The sequence below is a fragment of the Hemitrygon akajei genome, chromosome 9 (genome assembly GCF_048418815.1).
Source record: "Hemitrygon akajei chromosome 9, sHemAka1.3, whole genome shotgun sequence".
NCBI classification, from domain to species: Eukaryota; Metazoa; Chordata; class Chondrichthyes; order Myliobatiformes; family Dasyatidae; genus Hemitrygon; species Hemitrygon akajei.
In genome coordinates, this window is record NC_133132.1 from 159,537,492 (window position 1) to 159,558,979 (window position 21,488).

Sequence of the window (21,488 nt, forward strand, 5' to 3'; positions counted from 1 at the left end):
GAGATGCGTATAGGGTGCTTCATAAAAGAGCACCAAATCAGAGACTTTCAAACAGTAATCAAATTATCTTTTCTTTCCTTTGCATTGATTTGCCTGCAGATTGTTTTTGTGCACTGAGAGTCATTGTGCCTGCTTTGCAATGCTAATGCTGTTATCCTTTTGTTGACTCTGTTGTTCATAAGACTGATCAGTTGTTCCTAAGTTAATAAATATTTACACAAATCCTACCAGAAACATTGTTATTTTCAAAGAGCCCCCGTACAGAGAGGTGTGTACACATCTGGCATTAAAGCTAAACTGTATGGTTCTACAGACACAAGAGGCTCTGCAGATGTTGGAAATCTAGAGTAATGAACATAATGTGCTTGAGGAGCTCAGCAGATCAACCAGCACCTATGGATGGGAATAAACAGTCAACGTTTCCAGCCTAGACCCTTCATCAGGATTGTTCCCTGCCTTCCTTTAAAAGTAATTTGTGTCATGTAGTAGTGACATTTCTGTAGGTATTGAACATTCCCTGTTAATTGCTTGAGTAGTCAATACTTTAATTTGTCAGAGTGAGAAGTGATAAATGACTGATACCTTGGTTTTAGATATTAGAATTGAGTGTAGTCTCACTATTGTCTGATATTCACAATTTAACTCTTTAGCTTCAATATGTACTTAATCTTGTTGTTTATTTAATAGGGTCAGAACTGTACTAGAATTATAGAATGGTAAAACAGTGAAACAAGCCATTTTTCTCATCAACTCTGCTGAGATTTTTTTCAGCCTGACTAAACATGACGCTGTAATTGCAAATTTCAAACAAATCTGTAACTCCTTTTAATACCTATCCTGTCAATTCCCCTTTGTTACAGAAGGAAGTGAAGTGGTCTTAATGTAGGAAGGAAGGATGGTGTTATTTAAACAGGTACTGAGGAGATCCTGCAGCATGTGTCTCCAGAACAGAATGGTCTGTATTCCCCAGAGTGAGAGTTATCACATTCCTTCTTGATACAGAAATTATGGATGTCTTCAGATCTTCAGCGGGCTTCTTGTTGGCATGGAGCTAATCTGCAGAACATATAGAAAACAATTCACCTGTGTCACTTCTACTCTGATCCAACAATTCCCCAACTTTACTACACAAAGAACAAATGTGAATGCACACATTTGGAAGCCAAGCTACAAGCCATTATTAGCTTGTCCATTGAAGTATACAACAATTTAGGAGTATATTAACAACAAAATCAAAACACTTCTCCTATTATAGCATTGCCCTCCAGCAATTAAGGTTCATGAAAAACATGTGAACAACATGGATCACTTCCCATATCTCTTGAATCAGCTGTTAGAGAAGGCAGATACTGATTAAATTTACCGTTTCCTTTGGTATGCCCATACAGCCTTTAGTTAACTGAAAAAAATAATTTTTGAAGATTGGGACCTTGTCTCAGTGCTCGTGGCCCCTCTATCCTGGATACTTCTGAACTGTGGATTACCTGTAACAGATATCCCAAAGCACTGGAGAGTGTCCAACAATGCTGACTCTCAAAACACTTTGAATCCACTATCAGAATGAGTGGCACAAGGTCAGCACCTTCTCCAAGATCTCTGTCCTATGCCAGTCAAAATGGCAAAGGAATTTTCATAATTGCATCTGAGTACCTCAAATAACCTCTTCTCATTGAATCCTATCATTGAAGCCAATCGAACATTGAAAGGCCTCAATAGAATGGATGCCAAGAGGCTATTTACTGTGGTGGGAGAATCTAGGGTCAGTGGGCACAGCCTCAGAATAGAGTGATGTCCATTTAAAATGGAGATAAGGAGGAATTTCTTTAGTCAGCGAGTGGTGAATCTGTAGAATTCTTTGTTGCAGGCAGCTGTGGAGGCCAATTCATTCGGTATATTTAAGGCAGAGTTTGACAGATTCTTGATTAGTCATGGCCTGAAGAGAAATAGGAAGAAGGCAGGAGATTGGGGATAGGAAGAAAATGAACCAGCCATGATAAAAAAGGTCATAAGACATTGGAGCAGAATTAGGCCATTCAGCCTATCGAGTCTGCTCTGCCATTCCATCATGGCTGATCCCGGATCCCACTCAACCCCATGCACCTGCCTTCTTGCCATCCTTTGATGTCCTGATCGATCAGGAAACGATCTTAGATAATCTCACGGACTTGGCCTATAATAGCCCAGTTCTGCTCGTATATATTGTGGTCTTATGCAAACACACAAAAGCCTAGCATTAACGGCAAAAGGACTACGTCATGCCCTAAATTACCTTCCCAGCTGCCATATCTGCAGCAGAGTCTTCAGGTCCCATACTGGCTTCATTCACATCAGAGCTCACAGAGGAACCATTGGGGAAGCAAGTCATCCTCAAATGTGAGGGACTGCCAATAAACTTTGTGAGCCACACTGGGTAAAGATTGCAGATTTCCCCTGCTGGATGACATTGGAGAATCAATAGGTTATTCTGACTACCCAATGGCTTTTCTAATCTAAAACTAAATTTAGGCATTTTTTCCTTAAATTTCAGAATTTTACCAGCTGATTTGGTGTCCTTTGAATTTGAGTGGCTGCATTGTTATTTCAAAGCACTGGATTTCAACAACTGGTTCACCCAAATACTCCAAATACTTCAGTAAATGACTCCCTGGTCATTTACTTGACATTGAAAATTAGCTCTATTTTGCTCTTTTAAAAACACGGGCTATTACTTTGCCTCATTCTGTCCTGTTTCTCACTTCCCATTCTGGATTCTGACTTCGTACATTAACATTTTATTTTCTTGTATGAAAGTATCTATCCCGAGTCATAGATGAAAACAGGTGGTCATTGTAAATACAGAAGTATTTCTGAAATGTGCATGTAACATCCAGATCAGTCCTGGAAGTGAGAAATGGGACAGAATGAAACAAAGAAACACCAAGTGTTTTGTCACTGGTGGGGATAATTTGCCAGAGCAACATGAAGAAGATGCCACACCACTGAAAACAGGCATATACAAATTATGATTTGCATGCATGAATAACCCATAAAAATATACACATGAATGTTTATGTATTTAAAAAATCAATATATAAATACTGGGTGATGTGGTGGTGATGTAGACCACTCTACCAAAGGAGGTGTAAGGCGCTTTTTCCCTCTGCCATCCTGCAAGTCACCCCTGGGCAAGGTGTAGCACCTGCTTAGCCCCCTCACCACCCGATCAGGGTCACATGAAGCTATGGCAGCAGGTGGTGGATGGTCGTATGAACAGCTGGTGCATATCACAAGTTATTTTTATATAACCACTAATGCCAGGCAATCTCTGAAGCATATTGATGATAGCTCGGGTCACCCGTCTTGTAAAAACACTTCCCAGGAGAAGGCAATAGCAAGCCACTTCTGTGGAAGCATTTGCCAAGAGTAATCATGGTCATGAAACCATGACCACCTATGTCATACGACATGACACATAATGACAATGGTAATATAAGTATGCAACATGCGTGAGACATTATGACAGGAAAAGTTAAGAATTGCGAGCAGACAGGAAAAAAAAGAGCAAGAATCAAGTGAGTCCTTTTTATATTGGTAAGCTGTGAGTAGCGGGTGCTGCAGGGAATTAGATCTATGTTAATAATTTGACGAGATTTAGCATGTTATGTTCAAAGTTGGCTAGCAGTTTGGACTATCAGATAGAGACTTCCAGGGGCCAATGACAGACTAAGTGAATAAGTCAGGGCATGGCAGGTGGAATATACTATGGACAAAAAAAAAGATTGCCTGGTTTGAGAGGGAAAAAATAGAACATGCAAATAGAATACAGCAAGTAAGTGATATGTTTGTCTACCTTACAAGTGTTTTCAAGTGTTAGAGATGTTTTGCTCCAATGATACATTCAGTAGCCACTTTATTAGGTACAGGAGCGAAACCTGGTCAGGACTTCTGCTGTTGTAGCCCATCCACTTCAACGTTCAATGTAATGTGCATTCAGAAATGCTCTTCTGTACACCATTGTTGTATCGTGTGGTTATTTATGTTCCTGTCACCTAGAACCAGTCTGGCCAATCTCCTCTGACCTCTCTGATTGAAAAGGAATTTTTGCCCACTGAACTGCCCCTAACTGGATTTTGGTTTTTTTTTTGTCTGTGAACTCCAGAGACTTACGTGCAAAAATCCCAGGAGGTCAGCAGTTTCTGAGATACTCAAACCACCCCATCTGGCACCAACAATCAGTCCACGGTCAAAGTCACTTAAATCACATTTCTTCGCCATTTGGTCTGAACAACAACTGAACCTCGTGACCACATCTACATGCTTTTATGCAATGAGTTGTTGCCACATGATTGGCTGATTAGGTAATTGCATTAATGAGCAGGTGTACAAGTATATCTAATAAAGTGGCCACTGAATGTATAGACTGCAGTGAGATTGTAAATGAAATATTGTGTATGCCTGATCTTCCTATCTAAGAAAGGAGTGCAGCAAAGGTTAATTAGATTGATTTCTGAGTTAGAAGAGGGTTAGTAAAAAAAGGAGAGATTAAATAGACCATACGTGCTACATTAGAAGACTCTGAAGTATATTCAATACAAAGGTCAATAGAGATTAAGCCAATCAAAGGATCTGACAGACAGTAAATATGTGGAAAATTCTAATAAAACTAAAGACTTTCCATGAAGAAAATGAATCTTAGGGTTGTATATGGTGACATATATGTACTTTGGTAATAAATTTACTTTGTGAATTTTGATGATGTTATTGAATAGTGGGAGTAGCCACATCAGAGAGAGTGGACTATCCCTGTTCATCACAACCAAAATGCTGGAGGAACTCAGCAGGTCAGGCAGCATCGATGGAAAAGAGTAAAAGACGCCAGAATAAAAAACATAGAGGGAGGGTAAAGAGGCTAGCTGGAAGGGACTGGTCCATAGGAGAAAAAGACGGGGTAGTAACAGGCAGGTGAGATGAAATAAAAGGCCAGAGTGGGGAATAGAAGGTGGGGTGGGGAGGGGGATTTTTTTTCACCAGAAGGAGAAATCGATAACCATGCCAACAGGTTGGAGGATATCCAGACGTAATATACAGTTTTGCTCCTCCACTCTGAGGGTGGCCTCATCTTGGCACAAGAGGAGCCCATGGATCGACTCCTGTTCATATTTCTTTACCAGATTAAGCTGTGGGATTGATATTGATTATCACTTACAGTATATTCTTGTTAATTTTTAAGCATTTCAAATTGATTATAAAAATTTGTTGCTAAAGTACTTGGGACCAGTCAGGCTTTTAGCATGGAAGATGACAAAATATTCATGATATTTCTTCACAACAAGGTCTTGCAAATATCAAAGTGGTCATGGTTATCTCATTTGTAAGCAGAAGGCATTGCCTCATTGCTAGTGTGATGGAACGTTTAACACATGTTTGTCTAAAATCATAGTCAATTAAGTCATATCAGAATCACACAAGTCCAAACAGATTAGATATTGTAACAAATAAACATTATTGGTGTCTGCTCATGCAAAATCTAATAATTTTATCCTATACAAATAAACAGAGCTATCTGTTTAAAGCAACACGTACAACAAGCTGGAGGAACTCAGCAGGTTGGGCAGCATCCATGGAAACGAGTAGTCAATGCCTCCGCCGAGATCCTTCGTCAAGACTGAAGAGGGAGGGGGCAGGGGCCCTATAAAGAAGGTGGGGGGAGGGTGGGAAGGAGAAGGCTGGTCAAGGAGTGGGGGAGGGGATAGGCAGGAAAGGTGAAGAAGGAATGGAAGGGGAAAGCACTATGGGTCGTAGGAGGTGGAACCATGAGAGGTGATAGGCAGCTGGAGGAGGAGGCAGAGTGAAACTGGGATGGGGGAAGGGAGAGGGAGGGACTTGCTGCCTGACCTGCTGAGTTCCTCCAGCTTGTTGTACGTGTTGCTTTGACCCCAGCATCTGCAGCGTACTTAGTGTTTACTATCTGGTTAATATACTTCTCACAAATGTGAATCAACACACTTGTGAAGCTTGCGATACAAAAGTATTAAGGGAATTAGAATGAAGCCTAGACCATAACATTAAGTGTACATAAGGAATATAACATTATGCTGTTCTGGTGTTCAAAGATGATATATGAATTTATTCCTGGAGGGTATGGTCCACAACCAAGAGTTGACCTGACAAAGAAATTGAGTTTGTAAGGGGAAAAAAAAACAAGTGTTTTATTACCTTTGGAGTATTGAACAGATTTGTATGGAGTTCAGTTGTCCTGTGAGTATGAATCGATTATGCATAGCATTGTCTTCCAAGAAAATGAAATGGCACATCTGTTCGTTATCGTTTGGTTTGAACAAGTGGAGCAATGCCTTCTCCCATAACTACAGCATGTTGTCATTTGTGTAAAGGATTAACGTCTGGTGCTGCTCTAGTTTCCTTGATAAAAAACAATACTAAGCATTGTATAAATTAGAAAAAAAAATGTGTTCAATTTTTTCATCATGTTGCTTTTAGTTTGACAATATGACTCTGCCTCCTGAATTCTCATTGTGGACCGAGACCTTCTTTTTCCTAGTGTGATATTGACAACATTTCTTCTTTCAGGCTTCAATTGACACACATTTTTGTAGCTCAAGTATCACAAGTCACAATGCATTACTTTGCTTTACATTTGCACTTACCAGATAATTGCATTTATTTTTAATTTCTAAATGTGCTTGCGAATGTGTGAGTATGATGGTGCTCCATTCTGACATAATGCTTAGTCCAATTAGACTTGTTTAGATGTAATGTGACTTGATTAGTTACAGTAATGGGGTTTAAAACCCACTAATTATAGGCGGCACAGTGGCATAGCTGTTAGCATAATGCTTTACAGAGCCAGAAATTGGAAGAAAAGGGTTCATTTCACACCGCTGTCTGAAAGAAGTTTGTACATTCTCTCCATGGCCAGTAACTTTCCTGCAGGTGCTCTGGTTTCCTTGCACGTTTCAAAAGGCATACGGGTCAGGGTTAGTAAATTGTGAGTGCAAACACCAGAAAATCATCAGAAGCTGGAAATCCAAAGCAACAGACACAAAGTGCTGGAGGAATTCAGCAAGTCAGGCAAGCATCTATGGAAAGGAATAAACAGTTGACATTTCGCACCAGGACTTTGTAGTAAATTGTGTGCATGCCATGTTGGTGCCAAAAATGTGATGACACTTGTGGCTATTCATTCCCCTACAACAGTGACAAATAAAGTTAATCTCTGATCTTTAATCTTAATCTTTAATTAAATAAATATTCTTATTCACCAGTGTTAGTTCTGAGGCCTAGTATCTGGAGCTTATCAAAACTCAATATTGGTTCATATGTATTGCACAGGATGAAAGAGTTGGTCAAGTCAAGTCAAGTCACGTCACTTTTATTGTCATTTCGACCATAACTGCTGGTACAGTACATAGTAAAAATGAGACAATGTTTTTCAGGACCATGGTGTTACATGACACAGTACAAAAACTAGACTGAACTACGTAAAAAACAACACAGAAAAAACTACACTAGACTACAGACCTACACAGGACTGCATAAAGTGCACAAAAACAGTGCAGGCATTACAATAAATAATAAACAGGACAATAGGGCAAGGTGTCAGTCCAGGCTTCAGGTATTGAGGAGTCTGATAGCTTGGGGGAACAAACTGTTACATAGTCTGGTCGTGAGAGCCCGAATGCTTCGGAGCCTTTTCCCAGACAGCAGGAGGGAGAAGAGTTTGTATGAGGGGTGCATGGGGTCCTTCATAATGCTGTTTCCTTTGCGGATGCAGCATGTAGTGTAAATGTCCGTGATGGCGGGAAGAGAGACCCCGATGATCTTCTCAGCTGACCTCACGATCCGCTGCATAGTCTTGCAATCCGAGATGGTGCAATTTCCGAACCAGGCAGTGATGCAGCTGCTCAGGATGCTCTCAACACAACCCCTGTAGAATGTGATGAGGATGGGGGGTGGTAGACAAAGAAACTGCAAATTTAGTCCCCATAATATTTAGTACTATGATTGTGGAAGTTTGTGAAAATATCTGATTTTTAATTTTGTTTGATTTTGTTGCTGTGTCTGTCTTTCATCTCAAAGTATTCCTTTAAAAAGTAACTTAATTTAAAAATAGTTATTTTTTTTAAATGTTTTGAAGCATCCAAAGAAAGAGTTATGTTTTCAAGGTCATTGTGAAAATTTGGTATTCCATTACTGCTCCCGAAACAATTGCGATACTTTAGCCTTTCTCATTTGTACAACCGTGACTGCTTCGTGACCTTATTAAAGCATCGAAAATGCTGACCTTTTGGAGGTTATTTGTGGTACTGTCTAATTCACTCTATGATGCCTGCAGTGTGATCTTCATTGAAGTCCAGGAGCATGCAGTACTATGGATCATATGCACATTATGTTCAGATTTCTTTTGTTTCAAACAAAAAGTGATATATTGTAGAAACTACAAATATGAAGAATGTAAAAGACAAACAAAATATATTGGAGACACTCAGCAGATAAGGTGGGGTCTGTTGCTGAACAAGGTAACAGCAGGAGGCCTTTTAGCCTCTCAGGCCTGTTCCACTATTTAGTATCGAAACATGATCCTTAACAACCTTTTCTAACTAAACTCACATTAACCTTAGCTTAAGTTGACCCAGACTCAACAGTCTTAAGGTGGACAGAGAGTTCCAGATTTCTTCTACTATATGTGTAAAAAAAAATGCTTCCCAATGGTATCTCTAGACAGGCATACGGTATTATTAAGGACATGCTTCCATTCCATTTGAAATAATTTTTCACTATGTATCCTATCACATGATTTTATTGTCTTCACCATCTCAATTACATGACCCTTAACCTTCTGTACTCAATGCAAGAGAGTAGAATTCTAGACTGTGAAAACTCTTGTCATCATTTCAACCTTTTAAACCTGCTATCTTACCGGAAAATTTATACTGTATACAATCTAAAGTTCAAAGTTCAAATTGGATGTATTGTCAAATATGTATATGTCACCATATACTACCCTCTAATTCATTTACTTGTGGGAATCCACAGTAGGTACAAAGAAATGCAATAGAATCAATGAGGTGCTACACACAAAGATAGAAGAACAACCATTGTAAAAAAAAAAGGGTACAAACTTTGCAAATACAATAGATAAATAAATAATATTGAATAAGAGTTGTTGGTCCTTGAAAGTGAGTCCATAAGGTTATGTAATCAGTTCAGTGTTGAGATGACTGAAATTTTCCATGCTGTTCAGAGAAGCCTGAAGTCTTCAATCTAAGGCTAGTATCTCCTTCCTGTAACCGATCATCCAAAACAGAGGATATTCTAAACTGAGTCTAGCCAGAGCTTTACTGAGCAGTAACTTTCACCCCTTGGTATTCTTGTCCTTCCCTCTAACTCCTCTCCCTGCCCCACCCCAACATCTGTATTCTTTGAGAACAAGATCAATGTTCTGTTACTATTGTAAGTAAAGTTTTGTACATGTCCATTAATTTTTATTTCCTTATGTATGTGGATCCTTACATCTTTCCATTTATCCATTACTTCCAATTTACCGGAAGTACTTTTAATATGAATTTTTTTTAGATCCAAAGTGGATGATTTGCATTTCACATATTGATCATTGTTGGCCAGAATATATTCACTCACTGTTCCTTGATCATTTATAAGCAATCTATAAATCTAGTGAAAGGTTAAAATCTCGATACAGATCCCTGGAGGGCATCACTAGTTACAACCTGGCAATTTGAGTATATACTGTTATCCATATGTTTTCCCCTATCCCACAGTCAATTCCAGACCCAAGGCAATAACTTACCCAGAATTCATGTACTTCTTTTTTTTCTTCATCCTCTGATGTGCAACTGTATTGAAAATCTTTGGGGAGATGTGTAAATTATATGCAGGCACTATCTTTTTACCAGTTATCTCAAAAGTGTGATATTGATAAAGTGTGATAAATCCATGTTGGCTCTGTCTGAACAGCTCATATTATTTCCATTGCCCAGTTTCTCTATCTCTTATAGCTCATTCTGGTAACTTCACCACAAAGGGCATGAGCCTAATAGGTCTAAAGCTTTCTAGTTTATCTCTGTGACTCCCCTTAAATAATAACAAAAGTTGCCAAAAAAAATCAATGTGAAATGACAGATTTTTAATAACAGCCACAACTTCTTCATCTTTTAAAGCCTTTGAGTGGAAATCATGGACCTTTTCTGCCCTTAGTTTCATTAGCTTCTCCAGCATCAAAACATGAATTGTGATATTTCGGGTATGAAGTCTCCCCTATATTCAAGCATGGTAGCAAGATAGGACCCAGTCAAATAAGGCAGCCATATTGGAATGGTGGAGCAGTCCTGATGGGCCAAATGGTTTCATTCTGCTCCTCTGTCTCATAATCTTCTGGTCTAAGTGTGTGGTGAGTGGCACTGAATTCTTGTGACTGACACAATGCAGATGATAGAACCATCATTCAAGAAAAACAAAGATAGTTGTGAAGTGAATTGAGCATGGTTAAGGTAGCATTCTAAGTTTATAACTTAAAAAGATTTTTGGGTGACCTTCACCTTCTACACCCCACACCACCAAAACCAATGTTTGCATTGAGCTTTTTATGTCAATTATGAAGAATGTTTAAGAATATTTTACTGAATTTAACATTTAAGTTTGGTCTGAAATTCTTTTTTGTTAATTCCTAAGAAAAAAAATCAAAATGCAAACAAGTTGTTAAGCATTGTCTTTTGCAGAAGACATCTGGATACTAGTTTCATTGCAAATGGAAGTGATTTTTGTGTCATTGAAAGTAAACTTCTTCTTTAGTGACATAAACTGGAAGGGTAAACTTGGTTCCTGTTCAGTCTGCCTGACCAGGAATAAACTCAGTGGCCACTTTATTAGGTACCTCCTGTCCTAATAAAGTGACCTTTGGGTGTATATTTATGGTCTTATGATGCTGTAGCCCACCTGCTTCAAGGTTTGACATGATGTGCGTTCAGAGATGTTCTCCTACATATCGTTGTAATGTGTGGGTTATTTAAGTTACGGTTGCCTTCCTGGCAGCTTGAGCCAGTCTGGGCATTCTCCTCTGACGTCTCTCATTAATGAGGCATTTTTGTCCACCGAACTGCCACTTACCGAATGTTTTTCTTTGGTTTGTTTTTGCACCATTCTCTGTAAACTCTGGAGACTGTTGTGTGTGAAAATCCCAGGAGATCAGCAATTTCTATGATGCTCAAACCACCCCATCTGGCACCAACAATCACTCCACAGTCAAGGTCACCTAATGCAGATTTCTTCACCATTCTGATGTTTGGTCTGAGCAACAACTGAACCTCTTGACCATGTCTGCATGCTTTTAAGCACTGAGTTGTTGCCACATGATTGGCTGATTAGAAATTTTCATTAATGTGTAGCTGTACAGGTGTAGCTAATAAAGTAGCCACTGAGTGCATGTGTCGCCATTCATTCACTGCATTTTTCTAACCTGTTATTAATGGGAAAATTTGCTTATTTCCACTGTTCTTTAAATAGAAATTTGCTGAGGGAATATAGTACATTAGATAGCTTGCTGTGAGTCAGAGACCCCACTGCTAGCTCATTATCTATGAATACTGCAATTATGCGTTGTGATAGAGTGATCAGTGAAAAAGACCAGTAAAGCTGAATATTTAAAAAATGATCTGATTGGGATATTCAAATATTAAAATTAATCACATTGTAAACAAGGAAGAAATAAGTTATTTGATGCATTAGCTGTGGATCTAATCTTAGCTTCAAGTTTCTCAGCCTCAGAGCAACATAGGGAATAACCCTATGTTGGACACAGAGTTTAAAAGGCAGCAATGCCCGGAAGGTACATGTTATTGATGAATGTGGAGGGATAAAGTTCAGAAATTGAGATCAGAGCTAGAGCTGCCATGGCCATCAAAAAATGATGGAGCAGGTACAATAGGACAAATGAGCTGCCTCATTTCCCAGATAGTTTAGTCACGACCTGCCCGTTCATTGACTGAGTCCTCATCCATCACCACTGATGGTGCTTTTTCACTACTTGCGCTATTCCGTCCCTATTATACTGTCATCCATGAAACCAATAGATGCAGCTGGACTTAATTTCTATCTTTTTGCATGAAAATCTTCCTGAGAGCAGAAAATCATAACAAAATCACAGCGTGAGAGATGACCATTCAATCCATTGTATCAAAGCTGATTTAAAAAAACATTTTTTTAGACTGTTTCTTTGTCAAAGCTCTCAGACTTGTCATGTTTTAGGTGCAAAAAAAAACTTTGAGAATCAGTATTAGGTTTATTATCAGTCTTATTGGGAGGGGGGATGGAGATATGTTTCTACCAAAGGATCTGTAAATTGCTCCTTCCCTCCACTAGCTTGCTGGTCACCATTGGGCAAGGTGTAGCACCTACTCAGCACCTACCCCATGATCAGGGACTCATGAAGCCATGGGAGGAGTTGGTGGATGGTCATACGGGCATCTGGTAAATATCATAAGTCCTGGTTATGCGACCATTAACACCAGGCAGACAATTTCTGAAGAGTATTGATACTGGCTGGGGTCACCTATCTTGGAAGGAAATGGCAAACCACTCCTGCAGAAAAAATTGTCAAGTATAATCATGGTCATAAGACCATGATAATCTATGTTATGGCAGCTTTTGAGCTGTATTCCCTGGAGTTTAGGAGAATGACGGGGGATCTCATAAAAACATTCCAAATGTTAGAAGACCTGAACAGATTAGATATGGCAAAGTTATTTCCCATGGTAGGGGATTCTAGGACAAGAGGGCACGACTTCAGGATTGAAGGATGACCTTTTAGAACTGAGATGTGGAGAGAATATTTTAGTTAGAGGGTGGTAAATCTGTGGAATTTGTTGCAACAAGTGGCTGGAGACCAAGTCATTGGGTGTATTTAAGGCAGAGATAGATAGGTTCTTGATTAGCCAGGGCATCAAAGGGTATGGGGCGAAAGCAGGGGCTTGGAGATATCTGGAAGAATTGGATCACCCATGATTGAATGGCGGAGCAGACTCGATGGGCTGAATGGCCTACATCTCCTATACCTGATGGTTATATGACATAGCACAGACTTATATAATGGGAAATTTGTTGTTTTGCAGCAGGAGTACAGTGCAAAGATGTAAAATCACTGTAATTTACATAATAAATAAACAGTATTAAAAAAAAGGATAACAATCAAACAAGAAAATCTGCAGATGCTGGAAATCTAAAGCAATACACACAAAATGCTGGAGGAACTGAGCAGGCCAGGCAGTATCTATGGAAAAGAGTGAACAGTTTGTGTCTCCAGCAGAGACCCTTCATCAGGACTGGAAAAAAATGATGAGGAGTCAGAGGTGAGGGGAGGTGAGGAATAAATACAAGGTGATAGGTGAAACCGGGAGTGGGGAGGGATGAAGTAAAGAGCTAGGAAATTGTTTGATGTAAAAGGCTGAAGAAGGGGGAATCTAATAGAAGAGAACAGAAGGCCATGGAAGAAGGGGAAGTGGGAGGAGCACCAGAGGGAGGTGGTGGGTAGATAAGAAGATAAGAAGAGGGAGGGAAATGGGAATGGGGAAAGGTGAAGGGAGGGTAGGTAATTACCAGAAGTTCGAGAAATCAATTTTCATGCCAGATGGAATATAAAGTGTTGCTCCTCCAACTTGATGTAGGGTTGTGCCTGTGATGGTACTCACTGTAGTTACAACCCTCTACAGCATCTTACAATCCTGTGAATTATAGCCTCCATACCAGGCTGTGATGCAGCCAGTCAGAATGTTCGCCACTGTAGAAATTTGCAAGTCTTTGGTGATGGGCCAAATCTCCTCAAACAAAAGGGCTATAGTGGCATACATTTTCCATCAACGTGTTGGGCCCAGGAGATACTCTAAGATGTCGACATCCAGGAACTCAAACCTACTCACCCTTTCCAAAGTCAACCCCTCAGTGGGGTCTGGTGTGAGTTCTGAATTCCTCTTCCTGAATTTCACAATAATTTCCTTCTTGCTGTTGTTGCAACTGATCTAGCTCATTCCTGTACTCCTCTCTGTTGCCTTCTGAGAATTTACCAACAACTGTGTTGTTATTTGAAAATTTATAGTGTTTGAGCTGTAACCACAGAGTTATATGAGTGTAGAGAGTGTAGAGCAGTAGGCTAAGCACACACCTTTGAGGTGTACCATTTGTCCCAAGTCTGTTGGAGGTAGATCAGCAGGGTGGTTGCTGGAAAGTGCTCGGAGAAGTATGTCTGAAAGCAAGAGTGAAATGCCAAACTTGCCTTATTAATTTTTAGAGTGAAATGAGAGACCGCTGCTGTCAGAGGATGGATAGGTGAGGAACTTGAGGATATGGACTTGGAATTCAGTATTTTAGTTTACGAAGATGTATTCTGACCAATGAAGACAGAGTGACAAGTGAGTGAATGCGTACAGAGCAGAATCCATCTATATGGGTATTTGATAAGTTGGAGTTTGGATGATTGGAAACCTTTTACAGCATTTTGTCAGCTAGACTTGATTTGACCAAAAACCAGAGCTCTAGGTTTTTTGCATTTTCTGTACTTAATGAAACAAGAGAGTTCAATAATTCTGTGGTACTTAGCTAGCATTGATTGGTTTCACAAATCCAATATGTTTTTGGCATCAATTTAAAAGATATTTGAGCATATTAAATATGGAGAGGATTTTGGCACCGACCTGCAGTACTGAGCCCAGAAAATGTTTGATGACCTTTCACACATGGCACTTTAACATGCCTTCACAAACACCAACAAATTTGTGGGCTTTTGTTTATTTTTATTTACCATGATCACTTGGATTTATGTAGTTTGTTGTCAGATACTAAAAATGCCCCAATATGCAGCATCTTTATTGAGGTTGTGTAAACAAAAGTGACAAAGAATGGAGGGCATCCAAGAGGACAACACCCTCTGGTCTAATCTTTGACAATACAGTGCTTCCTATCAGTCCTGGTTTAAATTAATGCTGAAGCTCTGAAGTGAGGATTCAATTTGTGACTTAATGACATTCTTTTGAGACTGCTACCAAATGAGCAGACTTTCAAAACCTTTTTTAACATCTTGTCCAGCACAATATACCCTAAAGTCAAGCCCTTATTTAAAAATTAAATGTCAAGCCTAATTTTTTTGTGAAATTATAAGTGTAGATATATATGAGTAATTCACTGATTGAATAATAATTTATTTGCTGAAAATTTGAACAATGATTTCTCAAATATTTGCATTTTTACATCAGCATAGAATTATATAGAAATCACAGCATGGGCACAGCCCCTGCCATCAATGTCAGTTTTTATCTTCCACATGAGCAAATTAATTCTAATCACATGAACATTCTCCACTGCTATTTCTCTTCAACCCAATTCCTTTCATCCAGCTTTTCAATCAAATGTTGATGGTTTCAGGATCAAGTGATCGCAGTGTAAATCTTGCTGCTTAGCTAATTCCTAATAATATAGTATACCTTTGAGTTTTTCATTCCTTCAATAATGCATTACATTGTGAGTAATTTATAATCCAACTTTATCATCAAAAATGAGTGCCTGAGGTATCAATGTCAGCCCCAGCTGTGCTAAGTTGGTAGGGTTTCACGTAGTGCATCAAATACTGTGGATAGCAGTATTTTTGTTTTGCATGAATTATGTAAGTATGAGAGAATAAAGAATGAGCTTTATTTTAGAAAACAAGTTTAATTTAGATATCCAGCATGGTTACAGGCTTTTCCAGCCTAACGAACCTGTATTGCCCAAACACACCCTTCTGACCAATTAATCTACTAACCTCTATGTCTTTGGACTGTGGGAGGAAACTTGAGCACCCAGAGGAAACCCACATGGTCACAGGGAGAATGTTACAAACTCTTAACTGATAGGCAGCTTTATGTGACCCTGATCGGGGTTGGGGCGGTGGGGTTTAATACCTTGCCCAAGGGTGACTTGCAGACTAACAGGGGGATGAAGTGCCTTACGCCTCCTTTGGTAGAGATGTATCTCCACTCCGACACCCGTAGCTGTGTACAGTTATTCATCTGATCACAATAAAATCTCACAAACATTATATCGGGTGAATGGCCAGTTCATCTACAAACTCAGGGAGTCAATATGAACTCAGCATGAGGGAGAACTCCATGCTTCCTTCCAGATACTATCATTGGATCCACCTGAATAAAGAACAGGCTGGTAGATTTCCGGTTTATTCTTTGTTAAATAATTTTTAATAGTAATAGAACATCCAGCCAGTATGCAATTGAAGAATTGGCATAAATTATTTTTTAAAGGGAGGTGAGAGTTGATATTTGGACCACTGGAAAATGATAATGGTGCAGTTGTAATGGGAGGCAAAGAAATGGCAAATGAACCTAATGGGTACTTTGCATCATTCTTCTCTGTGGAAGACACTAGCAGTGTGTCAGAGGTCCGTGAATTTCAGGGAGCGGGAGTGAGTGTCATTGCTGTTACAAAAGAAAAAGTGCTAGGAGTGATTCTTGAAAGAACATGACCAATGCATCCATTATCTCTTTAGCAACCTCTCTTTGGACTCGAGGGTGAAGTCCATCTGGTTCAGGTGATTTATCCACCTTAAGACCTTTGAGTTTGCCCTGCGTTTTTCCTTTGATCAAGTTGCCGCTACAGGAACATTGTATTGTTTGGTGTACAGATGAATGACAATAAACTTGAACCTGAGGCTTGATATCATTCAGAACAAAGGAGTTTGCTTGATTGGCACTACCATCTTTCACTTAGCCTTCCATTAGAATATCAAATCTACAATGTGCATCATCTCTACAACTTGCCAGCATTCCTTCTTTGTACTTCTGAATCCCAGGATCTTGCCGGTCTAAAAGCAAAGTGGCGGGGGGGATTAGTACAGCACCACCTGCATTTTCCCTTCTGTGCCTCACCTCATTTCCAGTGATACTCACTTCTCCTGAAAGAATTTGAAAAAAGTAACACATCTTGAAACAACCACCTGTAAGTCAAAAATGTCCCAAACCACTTGCAGATAAAGTAAACCCTAACACGTCAGGATGAACAGAAGGAAGAGCAGAAGTAGGTCACTCACCCCAGAAGCACTTTTTGCTGTTTGCTACAATAATTGTCAACTTTATCTACATATTCCTGTCCACCTTTCACGCTCTCCTTACTTACCAAGGATCTTATCATTCTGCATTGTTTAAAATTGAAGGACTCTGTCCTTTGAGAAAGTGAGTGCCAAAAGTCACAAACCTCTGGGGGGGGGGGGGTAAAGAAATTCTCATGTATATCTGAAATCTTTGTTTTGAATAATAGCCTTTTAACCTCACACCTCTCTCTGAGTTCTTAAATCCCTCAGGAGGAAGCAATCTCTACGTGTTCACCCTGTCAAGACCTTTCCGCATCTTGCGTGTTTCACTCAAGTCCCCTTTAATTCTGCTGAACTCCAGGGGATACAACTCAGCCTTTCCTCCTCAGCCAGCTCACTGATTCCAGTTATTAGTATAGTAGATCTTCTCTGAACTCCTTCCAATATACTAACATAAGGAGAATTACAAATCATGTCAATAAGGAGAATAGTGCTGTACATAGTATTCATTTTTCTTATAGTAGGGGTCCAAAATTGTATTTATTCTGCTGCATTTATAAAATTTGTTGGAGATAGGGATTGAGCCCAAGTCACTAGCTTTGTATGGCAGTAGCTGTACCAGCTATGTCACCGTGTTCCCCTGTTCTTGATATCTCACAGAGGGAATCATGTTAACTGTTAGCAATAAGCAAGTTCTGAGATACAGCGAAAGAAGGGCAAGAGAAAAGAGTACAAAGGATTGCAAACGAGAGACAATAGTGCAAGGTGAAAGAAGGTGGTAATAGGATTAATATATGTATTCAGAAGAAATGTAAATGGAAGAAGCAGAATTTTTATCTGAAATCGTTGGACATCGTGTTCAGTCCTGAGCACATGAATATGATTAGTGGGTAATTCAACTAATTGGTTTAAATTTACAGAATATTGAATAGTCTGTTTAGTTCTACTATAAGCCAAGATGCTTTGGACATCTAAACAAGATTTTGAATATTTCACTAAATGTTCTAAATTTAAACTTTGTTGCTAAATCATAAAGGCTTAATTCAGAGTTCAAAGTAAATTTTATATAAGTATATATATGTCATCATATACAAGCCTGAGATTTCTTGTGGGCATACTCAGTAAATCTATAGAATTGTAACTATAACAAGATCAATGAAAGATAAACTAGAGTGCAGAAGGCAACAAACTGTGCAAAGGCAAATATAAGTAAATAGCAATAAATAATGAGAACATGAGATTAGTGAGATAGAGTCCTTAACATGAGATCATTGGTTGTAGGAACATTTCAATGATGGGGCAAGTGAGTGTAGTTATTGCCTTTTATTCAGGAGCCTGATGTTGAGAGGTAGTAACTTTTTGAACCCGGCGGTGTAAGACCTGAGGCTCTTCTGCCTTCTTGCTGCTGATGGTAGCAGCAAGAAGAGACTATGACTTGAATTCAAGATTGTTTCCAGTATACAGGTGTAAAGGAGAACGAAATAATTGTTATTCTGGATCTGATGCAGCACAAAAATGAACAGTAAGATATAGAACACAATAATAATAAAAACAATTAATATAAATACCTAATGTATATAGATTGTATGTTCATCAGTGACTCTAGGCACAAGAGTGTACATAAGGTAATGGACTGAAAATGATAAAGTAGTGGTAGTGAGGTGGGTTAGTGAGTGGAGGTGTTGTTCAGCCTCACTGCTTGGGGAAAGTAACTGTTTTTGAATCTGGTGTTCATGGAGTGGAAGCAGCAAAACCTCCTTCCTGATGGGAATAATTATTTGCTTTAAAATACTGCCTCTAGTTTAAAAGCATCATTCAAGATATTTTTGAGATAATTGTAAATAAAGAGAGGCAAATTTTTCCAATCAACAAAGTAGAAGGTTATTTTATACAGAGTATTATGTGTCACAGCCAATTAAATTGAAGTTCATTTACAATTATTCTGTGGGATAGCCTCATGCAGTTTCTCCAAAGAAAATTCTCATGGATGAGAAAGAGTCAAAGGAAAAAGGATGCATCTAATGTCTGATAATATTCCAGGTTGATTTCAGACTTTAGTGATTTGGTTTAAAAAAAGACATATAAGCTGAACCTGTACTATCATCTCACTTTATATTATGTTTTATTTCTTTTTTTTTTTGCTTTAGGCCTTCACATTGGTTTAGATTTTCTCTTCAATAGTAATTGAGATTGTTAATAAAAAAGTAATTTTGTCACAATGCACTGTATGTTTTGTAGTAACCCATTAACTCACTCCTGGCCTGCTGCAAACGAACATTTACAGAATCATAAAATAACACTTGAAGCAGGATCCCACGTATGCTCCATATTGAATTGGAAGATGAGCCACATGTCTCATGAACTTCCTACTCATCACATTACTCTTCGTTGTGTTACACATCTTGCCACGAGTCTCTCGGTTACCCTTTGCCATTTCCCACTACTCCTCCACTTGGTGGCTGAACACAATAATGCTGCAGGTATCAGGCAGCACCAGGCAAAATCACAAATTCTCATTCTGGTTCAGCTTATCAGAGAAAGAAAGATATTCTATTGTCAGTTTGAGTACAGTAGAAGGTCTGCATTCTGGGAATAGATTTTTCTGTGACTTCCAAGCTGTGGGTTGGTCACTCTAATAATAGAAGCACACTGAACATTTGCAATAAATAAGCAGTAATTATTCATAGCAGTTACTAGGTTTAATACCACTTCAGCAACATAAGATAGACTTGTGTTGAGGCAACTTTAAAAATTTAGTGAATTTTATATGCTTTATCACAAATTGCAATTTTCATTTAGTGAAGTCATTGCTAATGAATTCCATTTTGCTGTTGATATTGATAATTGCCCATTTTTTGAGTCTTAAGTATTTAAATATTTGATCCTTCCTTTTAAAATAGTTTAGTTATGTTTAATAAAATATGATTTGCCTACATTATACAACCTGATGACATGGAATGCTTTTACAGCGGAATTGGTCGGAACTGGCCTTGGGCATCAGGAGGTAGCAGTATCTTGGCTGAATTTGGCACCTTGCATCTCGAGTTCATGCATTTAAGTCAACTGTCTGGAAATCCAGTTTTTGCAGAAAAGGTCAGTCACTGTCAAATCAATGTATCGTTTATAACTGCTGGTTGATTTGCAAAGTAGTTAGTTTATAGGGTTGTAAGTAATCAAAGTTTATAAAAAATTGAATGTCATAGAATTTCTCAAAAAATATTCCTCCTATTTAAAGGATAAAGCATCAATGCTTTTGAGCTGATCACATTGTTGGGTACTGAAAACACTGTGGTATCTATACATGCTCTTTCACAAATACCCTGGCTTTCATTCTGATTAAACTGTGCAGTAATGCAGTGTTTCTATAATCTGTTGTACTACAACAAGGATTTATCCTTCCATTTCAAAAACTTGCCTTAAGTACATGCAGTATTGCTTCTTTCTTCTGGTTTTTTATTCCACAAGTGAGAATTTTAATATTTTAAAAAAACCTAAAATACTTAATCTATCTGATTTTGACAGAACAAAGAAAGATACATGAGCTGTAACTTGAGAAAAGTGTGTTGGAAACCTAATATAAATTCAACTTTGATGCAGAAGTTTAGAATTTTTTCAGTTTAGCATTGAAATTTGAATCTGAGATTTTATTGCAAAGAGTAATATTATCAATTTAGAAATTCAAAATGCAATAATTTAGGTTGTTTTGACAGATGATGAATATTCGAAAAGTTTTGAATCGTCTGGATAAACCACAAGGGCTGTATCCAAATTACTTGAATCCCAACAGCGGTCAATGGGGTCAACGTAAGTAAATCAATTTGAAAATTAATTATTCTTTTGAGAAAAACACACACAAAGACTTTGCCCTCAATTTCATAGCAGGCTTATTCTGAGGAGACTCATTTCTTCTGTTTCACTATCTTTTTCCCTTCTGCTGAGAACTAGGGAAGTGGGGACTTTACTATTATGCTATTTTATGCAATTTCTTTTGATTGAAGTCATTCTCAAAATTTTCTTTATCAATATTGATTAAATAGTCTAAATTTTATAATCATTGTCGGTTGGCAACTACTTCAGACTTTCGGTCCAGACAAGAATATCTTTTTTTGTTATTGTTTGTTAAATATATTTGATGCAGGCATTTGAGTACTTCATGAATATCTAAAATTCTGGAAAGAAACCTTTGAAGAAATTAAGCAATCATTTGATAACTGCCGGAGCAGTGTCCTGATCACCTTTCTCACTAAGTATAATGACAAGCAAATTCTGATGATTGGACACTCTATGTAACATTTATAACCACTATAACACACTATATTTCTGTACCACATTGTTTGAAAGTTCAAAGTAAATTTATTATCAAAGTGCGTATATGTCACTTAATACAACCCTGTGATTTATTTTCTTG

The 21,488-nt window shown here is 38.4% G+C and overlaps 1 protein-coding gene across 1 annotated transcript in view; it reads left to right on the forward strand.

Moving 5' to 3' along the window:
- man1a1 (mannosidase, alpha, class 1A, member 1) overlaps positions 1 to 21,488 on the forward strand; it is a 445,121-nt gene that overhangs the window by 385,802 nt on the left and 37,831 nt on the right. Inside the window, exons 6-7 of the mRNA XM_073057385.1 lie at positions 20,050 to 20,173; positions 20,791 to 20,884. Coding sequence (XP_072913486.1) covers positions 20,050 to 20,173; positions 20,791 to 20,884 — 218 coding nt within the window. The remainder of the gene's footprint in view (positions 1 to 20,049; positions 20,174 to 20,790; positions 20,885 to 21,488) is intronic.